Raw genomic sequence first — 12,349 nt, 5'->3', positions numbered from 1 at the left:
AAATAACCACCTTCTTCACCCTGCTACTTGGTAAATGTGATTAGAAGATGCTTTTTTGTCTTGGCAAACCTCTCAAACATACCGAATTCCTCAGTATTTACCGGTTTTGAGGGCAAAATAATGGGATGCCACGAATTCCCGAGCGGCCCCTTTAATTCCAGATTTTTTTAATTTATTTTTTGTATTACAAGTTGCAACAACTTTAACTAAATGGCTGATGTCACTACGTATCACCAGCCTACAGTGGGCATGCATGAGTGACATCAGCTTCCTTGGACTGTTTGGACCAAAAGTGCAGCAGCAGAACTGTTTGGCAGATGTCCTTCAAGGATGCATCTGCAGTCCTAACATATGGGTTGTCCTGCCTCAGGCAGCCCTTCGGTCGGCCGGATCCCAAAGTCTGGGTCTGGCCTCGGCTGATGTCGCACTTCACCCAACGTCATAGCTACTGTGAATTGGGTATAAAGGCATCAGCCGACGCCATTTTCCTCCGTCTTTCTTGCCGTGCGGTGCCTGAAGCAGAAGCTGTTCGCAAGTGCCGGTCGGTCAGATCCAGAGATTACTACTACCGAAGACTTCTAAAAAGCTAAGTACCCCGTTGGGGACTCTTTCTTGCCTCAGCCAATGTCAGAAAAAGTAAATAACTGTTTAACTTGTGGGAAGCAAATACCTCATAAGGGTTTCCACTCTTACTGCCTTCCTTGCTTAGGCCCAGACCATGACGTAGCAGCTTGTCTAGCCTGTGCTTCCTTCAACCGACGGACACTTAGACGTTGGTCGGAGTTTGCAGAGGAGTTTTTTGGTCCCGCTTTTGCTTACAAAATGCCGTCGGAGACTCCGACTTCACAATTAGTTAAAAAGCGTAAGGAAAAGGACCGACACTCACGGTCTGCGGTTTCAGCCGAAACCACGGGTAAGCCAAGCGCGAGTGTCTCGGTTTCGGCTGAAACCGAGTCCACGGTTCTTCCTTCGGCCGAGAGCATGCCTCCTATAGCCGAGGCCTCACACAGCATGGCTAAATCTGCTACTGAAATTTCCACTGCTGTTGCAGGTACCCAGGATTTATCAGATACTATTCCTTTAGACATATCTACTCCTGCACATGGAGCTGCTAGGCCTCCTGCATCTATGTCTATCAAGGCTTTTTCTAGGGCTAAAGCAGCTAAATCTTCTAAGGCCTTGCCTGCTAAAACCCCTTCACACAGGCCTACCTCTAGTTCCCAAATGCTCAGCCTGGCTGAGGATCTCATTTCTTTGATCAGGGGATCCCAACCTCACCCTGACAGGGCCTCTCAACCCCCTCCAGAGAAGAAGCCTAGAGCAGAGCCCCTCGATCCAGTTTCTACAGACTATTCCTCGGATGATTCAGAAAACTCAGAACCTCCAGAAGGCCCATATTCCCCTTATGAGGATTCTGATGCAGAAGACTCCATTCCTTCTGCCTCTCCTCCTGAGGAATTTTCTTTTGGGGAAATTTTACATGCTATGAGAGAGCATTTTCAATGGCAGGGCCAGGATTTTTCAGATTCAAGGAAAAGGCTAAGGACCTTTTTACATTCACCACAGCATAGGCCTTTAGCCATTCCTCCAGTACTAACAGTTGTTGATGATGCATATAATGATGCTTGTACTGCCCCTGACTTTCTTCCCCCGGCCCCTGCCAAGCCCGATAGATATTACAGGGTCCCGGACACACACTTTCACTTGTATAAGGCTCCTATTGCAGATCCTGAAACCATTTCACAGGACCCCAAAGCTGTAGCAGCTGCCTCTGCCAGAAACCCCCTCCCCTCTGAAAGAGAATCTAGAGCATTAGAGAGATGGGGTAAAAAAGTTTATACTTCTGCTACTCTTTCGCTAGGGCCTTAAACTGTCAATTCCACATGATTCAGTATCAGGAATTTTTGTTAGACCAGCTAAATAAAAAACTGTCCTCTCCTGAACCTATAGACCGTAAGTCCCTTCAGGATTTGGTACATAACACTCAGCAGGTCAGTAATCATTCCTTAAAATGCGGCTATGATGCACTGGAGGCTTCCTTTAGATCAGCTATGACTGGAACAGTGATTAGAAGGCATGCATGGTTAAAAGAACAATCCTTACCAGACCATGCAAAGTCAAAACTTCCAGATGCTCCCATGGAGAAACAAAGTTTGTTTGGTTCCCCTGCACAGCAAGTGCTAAAGAAGGTGGAAGAAAAAGCAAAATCTGTCCAAACAGTCAAGGATTTCTTACAGGTCCAGCCTCCAAGGTTTAGTAGAAATTGGCCTTCGAAGAATTGGTCCTTTCCAGACACCTCCAGAGCACAGAGAGGCAGAAATAGGAGCCCAAGAGGCAGAGGTCAATCCAGGGGTGCCTACAGGGGACGTCAGTGGCAGCCTAACAACCAGAGAAGTACTGCCACAGATCCAGCTGCGACCACTTCCACAGGACAGACACAATGACTTGGCTCTGATACCGCCTACCAGGGAACAACTGGAAGCACCCTTAGGCGGAAAGCTAGCCTTATTTTCCGAAAACTGGCATTACATTACAGGAGACAAGTGGATTTTACAGACAATAGACAAAGGCTACAGGTTTCACTTCCACACTCTACCAAAAAAAAGAGGAATGCCAAACCTACCACCAAACCAAAAAACAAACGCTCTAGAACAAATCAACCACCTACTAAGGATGAGAGCTATAGAAAAGGTACCTCCCATGGAACAAGGGCAAGGATTTTACTCCAGACTTTTCCTGGTACCAAGAAAAGAAAACCAATGGAGGCCTATTCTCGATCTGTCCGCTCTGAACACATATCTCATTGTTCCAAAATTCAAAATGTTGACCCTACAGCAACTTCTTCCCATGCTGGGCAAGGAGTCTTGGCTGGTGACTCTAGATCTCAAGGAGGCATACCTGCATGTCCCTATACGACCAGATTGCAGAAGATACCTCAGATTTCTTGCAGGATCAGAGCATTATCAATTCTCAGCATTGCCCTTTGGCTTATCTACTGCGCCCAGAGTATTCACGAAATGCCTGGCATCAGTAATTGCTCATTGCAGGCTACAGGGAATTCAGATTTACCCATACCTGGACGACTGCCTGATACAAGCGGACAACAAGACCAAATTAACAAAAGATTTGGAAAAGGTTATACAACTACTGCAAGCCCTGGGATACACAGTCAACATGAAAAAGTCAAGGCTGGTACCATCCCAAAGGATAACATTCTTGGGTGCAGAACTGGACACATCAAACCAGATGGCATTTCTCACAGCAGAAAAGCAAAAGCAACTACCACTCTATTTCATGGCATTAACAACACAGAACCAGCTTACAGCAAGGAAAGTCCTGCAAGCCCTGGGTTACATGGCATCCTGCATAATATTGATACCACATGCCAGACTGCATATGAGGAAGTTGCAATGGTACCTAAGGAATGTATGGTCTCAACACAAGCACAGTCTAGAAGCCCAGATTCCAATAATCCCATGCCTGAAACAAGAATTCCTGTGGTGGGCTCAGGCCTGTCAGATGAACAGAGGACTGCCTTTCCACAAACCTCACCCAAGCCAGACTATCACCACGGACGCCTCAGACCTAGGCTGGGGGCACACATGGTGGACAAGTGTATACAAGGCCTATGGACACAAGACCAGCTGAACCTTCACATAAATCTAAAAGAGATGCTGGCAGTGAAACAGGCACTACAGACATTCAGACCTTTTCTTCAACAGGGTCATTTGCTGATAAGGACGGACAGCACCACAGTCATGTGGTATATCAACAAACAGGGAGGAACACACTCATATCCTCTATGCCGGATGGCAATGGACCTGTGGAATGTGGCCCTGAACCTCAACATTCAACTCCAGCAAAATTTGTGCCAGGAAAAGAAAATATACTAGCAGACACATTAAGCAGAACTACCACGGATGCCCACGAATGGATGCTGCATCCAGACATCTTCAAAACCATTACAAAGAAATGGGGACTACCAGAAATAGACCTGTTCGCATCCCCACACAACCACCAATTGAGGAAATTCTGCACAAGGACATACCACCCTCTTGCTTGGAAGGTGGACTCACTATCCTTCAGTTGGGAAAACCTGACAGCGTATGCGTTCCCACCTCTTCCTTTGATGCACAAAGTGCTACTGAAGATCAAAGAAGATCACCCAAGGATCATCCTGATAGCTCCAGACTGGCCGAGGCAGCATTGGTACCCGCTACTGAGGAGTATGTCTCGGACACACGCATGGCTTCTACCTCTAGTTCCTTTACTGCTAACACAGAACAACTACAAGATCCTACATCCAAACTTGAAAACACTGCAGCTAGCTGCCTGGAACATTACATAAAACAAAATAACCCAGATTTATCTCAGAGGGTTAAGGACATTATCCTGGAGGCTCGCAGACCCTCCACAAGGAAGACTTATTCAGCCAAATGGAAAAGATACCTCATTTGGAGTGCAGCAAAAGGAGAAAATGCATCATTAGCAAACATAGCTAACATCCTGGAATACTTAGTAGAACTTTTCCACAATGGCCTGTCTTACTCCTCCATTAAGATTCATGCATCAGCAATTTCAGCAGAATACAACATGGATCCTCCAGTCTTCTCTCATCCTCTACTCAGGCAGTTTCTGAGAGGAATTAAAAATGTAAAGCCTCCAAGGAAGCCACCTTTGCCTACATGGGACCTTAACTTTGTGCTGGAAAAGTTAACACTTCCCCCTTTCGAGCCAGCAGCAACAGCAGAATTACAGTTCTTATCTTGGAAAACTGCTTTCCTGCTTGCAATCACTTCAGCAAGAAGGGTTTCTGAATTACAGGCATTAATGGCAGTACAGCCCTTCCTTATCTTCCATCAGGATAGAGTGTCCTTGAGAACCAACCCTACTTTTATGCCAAAAGTGGTCTCCAGGGTATCATTGAACCAAGCAATCCACCTACCAGCATTCTTCCCCAACCCACAGAACAGGGGGGAAAGATTACTACATACCTTGGATGTGCACAGGCAATTGCGCTACTATCTGGACAGAACCAAGACCAACAGAAAAACTGACCAGCGTCTGGTAGCATATGCAACAGGAATGGAAGGAAAAGCAATTTCAAAGCAGACAATCTCAAAATGGATAGGAAATTGCATTAGATTTTGTTATTCTTTTCATGGAAAGGCAACTCCAGAAAACATCAGACCTCACTCCACAAGGGCTACAGCCACTACTACAGCTTTCCTACGAGGAGTGGCTACCAAAGACATTTTAGAAGCTGCTACTTGGAGCTCCGTGCATACATTTGCCAAGCATTATAATCTACCTTTATACTCCAGATCCCGAGCAGGTTTTGCAACTGCTGTTTTGCAAGGGATCTTAACTACACCATAATCATCTTAGTGCCTCCTCCCCAGTTTGGCTATGGTATTCTACCCATATGTTAGAACTGCAGATGCATCCTTGAAGGACATAGTACAGTTTTGTACCTACCATAAATGTAGATGTCCGAGAGGTATGCATCTGCAGTCAGGATTACCCACCCTCCTTCCCCTCTGTGGTACTCCTAGGGTATTTGCCCATCTTGTAGCTAGCTGGGGGAATCTATTATGGTGTATTTGTTTGTATATATGTACATACATGCTTATATTGTTTGCTCTCTACTATTTGGAATCTTTTGCATTTATCCAAATTTAGCCTTCCTAGAGGGCACCTGGCATCTGGGGCAAGAAACACTGAGGAAAATGGCGTCGGCTGATGCCTTTATACCCAATTCACAGTAGCTATGACGTCGGGTGAAGAGCGACATCAGCCGAGGCCAGACCCAGACTTTGGAATCCGGCCGACCGAAGGACTGCCTGAGGCAGGACAACCCATATGTTAGGACTGCAGATGCATACCTCTCGGACATCCACATTTATGGTAGGTACAAAACTGTACTTTTAGGGGTGTGTGTCTCCGTTTGATACTGAGAAATCATATTGCTGCCGGTCCACAAATCTCTGCAGGCAGCCCCGTGTATTTAAGAAACTGTAGCTCTGTTCTCTGAAATCTCTGTTAAGAAACACTTGTGTGTGCAAACTGTAGCTCTGTTCACTTGTGTCAGAAATTTCTGTTAGGACTGCAAACTGTAGCTTAAATTAAGCAAGCATCTCGTCATTTGTGTGCGTCTCCATCCATGTGGCTAGCAACTGTAGCTCTGTGTTGTTGTGACTTTCGGCTTTTCCCAGTTAGGGGTCGCCACAGCGGAACTCCGGTCCGCTAATGATTGGCAGTTGATTTTTACGTACTGAGTTGCCAGCCCTGACACACAACCTTCAACGAAGGTACACCCATTCACGCGTATCTCCACACAGAAGACGCTCTAACTGAGAGTCGAACCGGACAGCGTCTTACTGTGAGGCGACAATGCTACTGCAGCACCACCACCGCAGATTTGCAACTGTAGCTCTGTGTATTACTTAGAAATCAATCTCTAAGAGTGTTAGCTCCATTTTAAGCACTGGGAAAGAAATCATCTTTAAGAAATGTGTCCATGTGCTTAGCAACTGTAGTACTCAGAAATCAGTCTCAGAGTACTTGTGTGCAAACTGTAGTTCCATTTTAAGCAAAAGGAAATCTCTGTAGCTCCATTTTAAGCACTCAGAAAGGGCTATATTTTAAGGTGCGTGTCTGAAAGGGCTCCGTTTTAAGGTGTATATGTCTGCAGTTAACTGTAGCTCCATTTTAAGCACTAGGAAATCTCTGAAGCTCCATGTTAAGCACTCATAAAAGGCTCTTTTAAGGTCCGTGTCTGCAATTAGCTGTAGCTCTATTTTAAGCACTAGGAAATCTCTGTAGCTCCATGTTAAGCACTCTGAAAGAGCTCGAATTTCATTTTAAGGTGTGTGTGTCTGCAATTAACTGAAGCTGCATTTTAAATCTCTGTCTGTGTAAGCAAACTGTAGCTCCATTTGAAATCTCTGTGTAAGCAAACTGTAGCTCCATTTTAAGCACTCAGAAAGGGGTGGGTGTGTGTATCTCTGTAAGCAAACTGTAGTAGCTCCATTCTGTGTGTGTGTGTGTGTGTGTGTGTGTGTGTGTGTGTGTGTGTGTGTGTGTGTGTAAAATGCCCCTGTTAATTATCTCTGGTGGTTAGTGTTGCCCAGGCTCGAACCCTATACCTTAGGTACAAGGAGCAAGAGTCTGTATTCCCTACCCATGCCAACACTTGTGATGTGATTCCATGTTTGGCTTATATAAGTTTTGGTCTGTTCCTCTTACATTTATGGTTTTGTAGCAAGTCAGTGAGAACTGAATTCACTAAATAATGATAGCCATTTAAATTTATGTCTTCTGTTTTTCAGGAAAGGCATGGTAACAGAAAACATCATATTCTAGCAACTTTCCAAGATTATACAAGCATTGTTTAAAATGTGTCCCTGTTTTTTTTTGGGCCACAGCCCCCCCCCCCCAATAAATTTTGTTTTTTTTTCGAGATCTCTTCTGCTGAATAGTTCTTCAAGGAGAGAGAAGTTTAGTGCTGTGTATGCCAAGTCTGTTTGTGTTGTTAGTAGTACAACAGGTAGAATACTTGCTTTGATGTAGAAGGCTGTGGGTTCTACTCCCACAGTATGTAGATGGATTACTGATGCTGTACTGTGTTGTACTTTTTAAGGGGGTGGATGCTGCAGTCCTGAGAATGTCCTCTTTGGCAGAGATACCTAGTAACTATGAACCAGTTATGAGTGCGCCAGCCATTTCCTATTGCAATATTACTAGCTTATCTTTTTTTTTTTTTTTTTTTTTTTTATGTAACATAGGCAATTTGTTCCTCAAGGGCAACAGACACTTTATTTCTAGATGAAGCAATGAAGTATAAAGTTGTTTGCTAGCAGCATCTTCTTCATTAGTTACAGATCTCTTTAATGCAGAATTATTTAGATGGCTTTTACTTCTGCATAGGTTGTGCATATTTACTGATACTGGTGGATTGCAGAAGTTTGAGTAGATGATGGAAATGTTCTGAATTGGGCAGTTCTGTCACCATTGGTTTATGCATTTTGTTTCATTGCTTACTGGAAAAATGTTCGAAATACTAAATTTTAAACACGCTTTAACAAGTGTGCTGTAGTATACAAGGAATATAATTTAATGCAGTCAGGAATGTGGATCAAAGAACATGAACACATGTATGTTTCGTGTGCAAGGGCCCTATGATTTGAAAACAACCCAAAGGCAATCTTTATCCTACACTGGCCAGATACATCTTCTTTGAATGTGGGTTTCAGTGTTGTTTCAAGAGCAGAGAAGTTTTAATGTTAAGTCTGTTTTCATTGTGAGACCGTATTTCTTTGTTTAGCAGATGTCTGTTAGTATTTTAAAAGTTTTAAATGAAATCAAATAATCATTGTAGAAGTAAACCAGTATGCACATTAGTGTTTATGGTAAATGGGGCGAAATAGCCAAGTAATGGGACATTGGAATGGCTGCAGGGGGGGGGGGCTGTGTATGGGGGGGGGGCATTCAACCATGATTTCGTGAGAGGTGAAGGGCGGCAAACTCCGACAGCCCCGGGCAGCACAAACTCAAGCTACACCACTGATTAGTAGGTCATGGAGAATGCCTTTTGGAGGTCCTAGCAAACTATAATATTCTTTTGCTAAGATTAGAATATTGCCTACCATTAAATGCCCTACTTTTACCACAAAACCCACATACTGCAAGTCACCAGAAACAAAATCCTAAGGTTCATCATCTTCTCTCTTCCCAGTGAACATCATTGCTACACATTTAAAAAATGGTTATCATTTACTACAGGGTCTGGGGCCATATTTTGGTACTGTTCTTCAGTTTGCTTTTGAAAGTTGGTATCCCACAAGTCCATTGGATTGGATGGGGTTACATAATTATGTATGCAAAGTTTATGTTAATCAGCGTACAGATTTGTACCTATTTTTCATGGGCCTTTGTCCTAATTTTTGATGTTTCCAAGTTGAAAGGTATGGGTCTTAGTGATTTTTTTTTCTAATCTGAGCACTTTGCTTGCAAGTGACGCACATCTTGTATCTGGAGAGAAGACTAGCTAGCAGAGTATTATGGTGGATTCGGAGTAAGTAACTTGAGAAAGTTTTAGATGTGGAGGTGATTTGGAAGCCTGCTATTTCAGTTGTACTGCTTAATCAGGTTGGGCCATGCTCAGTCCTGATCTATAATTACATTAGGCATAGAACGTTTGCATATTGTAGAGCTTACATTTGGGTATGTGTGTGTTTTATTTTGTACTTTAGTGTATTTTTATACAAGTGTGTGTGTGTGTGTGTGTGTGTGTGTGTGTGTGTGTGTGTAATATATATATATATATATATATATAAGCATGTGTTTTTGTAAAGTGCACTAACAGGCTTTCTCTTTTTTTTTTCTTAGATTGGCAATGAAGAGCAGCAGGAAAAACTACTTAGAGAATGGATGGACTGCTGTGTCACAGAAGGTGGAGTACTTGTTGCTATGCAGAAAAGTTCCCGTCGTCGCAATCACCCACTTGTTACACAAATGGTAGAAAAGTGGCTTGACCGTTACAGGCAGATTCGCCCGTGTGTGTCACTTTCAGATGGTGAAGATGAAGATGATGACGATGAATGAGGCAATGAAAATTGAAGTAGACAAGGCAGATGCACAGCTTCCAGCAGACAAAAGGTTTGCTATGGAAAAGCAGTGGATTATGGAGTTGGCCAGGTTCCACCATGATAGAAGTCTCATGTAACCTGGGTCTCAGGAAGAAAACTGACAAGCCTGTGCTGTGGAAGAAAGAGCTGACTTGGGTGGACTATAAAATAAAATATGCTAATTTACTTTAATATTGTCAAGAAAGAGATAAGCTTTGTTTTTGTTTTCCCAATTCTGTCTGTAAATGTACTGCATGTGGTTCTGTAAGAAGTTGTATAATAGGAAGAAATGTACCAAAATCAGCAAACTATTGGATCCTTTTTAAGGGCACTCGAGCGCATTTTACATTGCTTATTCCTTCCCAGTTTATTTTTGCTAAGGACAGTTTTTTTTTATTGGTCATATTTCCCTTACTGCATAGACAGCATTAAGTTTGGTGCCACAAGAGTTGAAATATATTTCCCCTGTATTAAAGAGATATATAAAGTGAACATTGGACCAACTGAAACTTGTTCAAGTCAGTTGGCTTGGTGTTTTTTTTTTTTTTTTATTTAGAACTACAGATAATTTAGATGATCTTGAATTTGTGAAACAATGCAGTAGCATCACAGTGTGGGAACAGTGTGGAACGTTTTTCTTAAATACTGTATTACAAGGCTCATATCAGTCCTTAAACATAAGCATTAATCAACACAGTGCTGTCTGTGTGAAAGGTGTGCAGTGCATAGGGAAACCGAGCTGAGTAAGAATCGTTAATGAACATTAAGATATGGTACAGCTGTGTGCACTAACAAGATCAAGGACATTACCACACAGTATTGCCAAAACCAGAATATCTTGGTGTTAGAATGTGGCATGCAGTATCAGATTTGCTGTGTACTTACAAGAATAAATATGTAATGCAGCCATATATCGTTCAAAATAAAACTGTCAAATAGCAATGATTCAGCAACTTTCTAAAAAAAAAAAAACTGCTGCAGTGACAAATTGATATATGTATGTTAAATTAATCCCCATCTCTGTGTTTACTCCATTTCCTCTTTTTGTGCAATATTTCTGTATAAAGTAGAAGTTGCCATTTGAAGTTAAGAATATGCAAATGTAGAGACTTTAGTGGGTCAGGTCTTAGTAATACACACACAGCAGCAGTAGCTCTAAGGCCTAAGCAGGGAATGGTAAGGGCAAGACACTGCAGCATTTTGAGCTATGCAGGTGATCCACTGAATAACTCCAAAAGGAGAATTTAGGGCATCATTGTTGTGGTAGTGAAGTTATTGGAATTGTGCACTGTTCAGAAATACTTTCTGTTTGATATTTATCAAACCTCAGTACTAAAAGTACTGTATTGATTTAGTTTATGTAAATCCAGAGCAAGTTGTGTTATGTATTTTAAGTTGATCCATGAATTGAAAGTTTTCAGAGACCAGACCCACCATGCAGTTCCTTAATGAAACTGCATTATTTGTCTTCCTTACTAAAGAAAAATTTTAAATCAGTTTCTTTTCCAGTGTAATGCAGAACTAAAAAAAAGTAACAAACAGTGAAGGTAACAAATAATTGTTTGAATGGGATTGATAGTTGTGTTTCAAGAAAACCTAAATTGTTTTGTGCACTAACATTTCACTTTGCATTGTTTTTCATTTTTTTAAGTATAGTTTTTCTGAACATTTATTTATTGTGTGAAAAAGACAGTGTGTTTTGAATACCTTATTCCCCATTTTACATTCTTAATTGACTTTTCAGTTTTGTTTTTTCATTCTTAAAAGATATTCAAGTTGCACAAATACATTCATACTGTTGCTGTGAAATGTACTTTTTATGTGTTGTGTTGTAAATTGTCAGCTCTTCTTGAATGGATGTTTTTAATCCAGAGATGTTTAAAATATTACATAAATACTTTAACACTAATGTAAGCCAGATTCAAAATGGCAGTTTTTACTAATTTCATGTTATTTGCTCATATTTTAGTCATTGAGCGTTAAGAATTACAATGATACTGGCCTTCAGAGAACAAGAAAGAGGAGTTTTCTTAGTTGCAATTGTGTTCTTTTTAGGCAGTTAATTTCTTCTGGTTACTTATGAAAGAAAATTGTGTGAACACTGATTTTTTTTGCAGCCATAACCTTTAGGGATTAGTGTCTGCAGGAACCAAATTGCCAACCTGACTTCCAAACCTTTTATATGTCTGTTTTATAAGTGGGGTGTCATCTTCATTTTTTTTTTCTTGCCACAGCAGGAGAAAGTGCACATTGTGTGCTAGCATCATCAGAAATGTGTTGGCTTGCTTCCACAGTTCAGTTAAGTTGCACTTTGGGGAAGTATTTCCTTATCTGTAAATTTCTGCTTGCTATTGGAGTCCGTTTAAATATCTTATTCTGAGTTTCAGAAAGTAAATAATTGTTTTGGGTATGGGAAACAGATTCCTCACAAGGATTTTCATTCCCATTGTTTATTCTGCTTGAACCCAGAGCACAATGAAGCCAGTTGTCCTCATTGTACATGGTTCAACCCAAGTCCAAGCGTATGTTGCTCTCAGTCTATAAAGGAATACCAAGCCCTAGGGAAAGTGTACACGTGGTCCTGTTGTGCCATAGTGGTAGCCAAATCCTTCACTAGCCACTCATCCAAGAAAAAGTATTTTTGCAGAAGTGCCTGTACAAAAGTATAGTGACTGATACCAGCTAGTCAGAATCGGAAGGAAACTGTAAGCCTAATGGAT

General features: G+C 41.8%; 1 protein-coding gene across 1 annotated transcript in view; it reads left to right on the top strand.

Moving 5' to 3' along the window:
- ZRANB1 (zinc finger RANBP2-type containing 1) overlaps positions 1–11,662 on the top strand; it is a 1,697,020-nt gene extending 1,685,358 nt beyond the window's left edge. The window contains exon 10 of the mRNA XM_044056199.1: positions 9,391–11,662. Coding sequence (XP_043912134.1) covers positions 9,391–9,606 — 216 coding nt within the window. The 3' untranslated portion in view covers positions 9,607–11,662. The remainder of the gene's footprint in view (positions 1–9,390) is intronic.
- Positions 11,663–12,349: the final 687 nt, after the last annotated feature.

This window comes from Protopterus annectens, chromosome 14.part0 (assembly GCF_019279795.1).
Source record: "Protopterus annectens isolate FY-2018-M chromosome 14.part0, PAN1.0, whole genome shotgun sequence".
In the NCBI taxonomy this organism is placed as follows: domain Eukaryota; kingdom Metazoa; phylum Chordata; order Ceratodontiformes; family Protopteridae; genus Protopterus; species Protopterus annectens.
The sequence above is the reverse complement of the archived record's forward strand: the minus strand, read 5'-3'. Positions and strand labels throughout refer to the sequence as shown.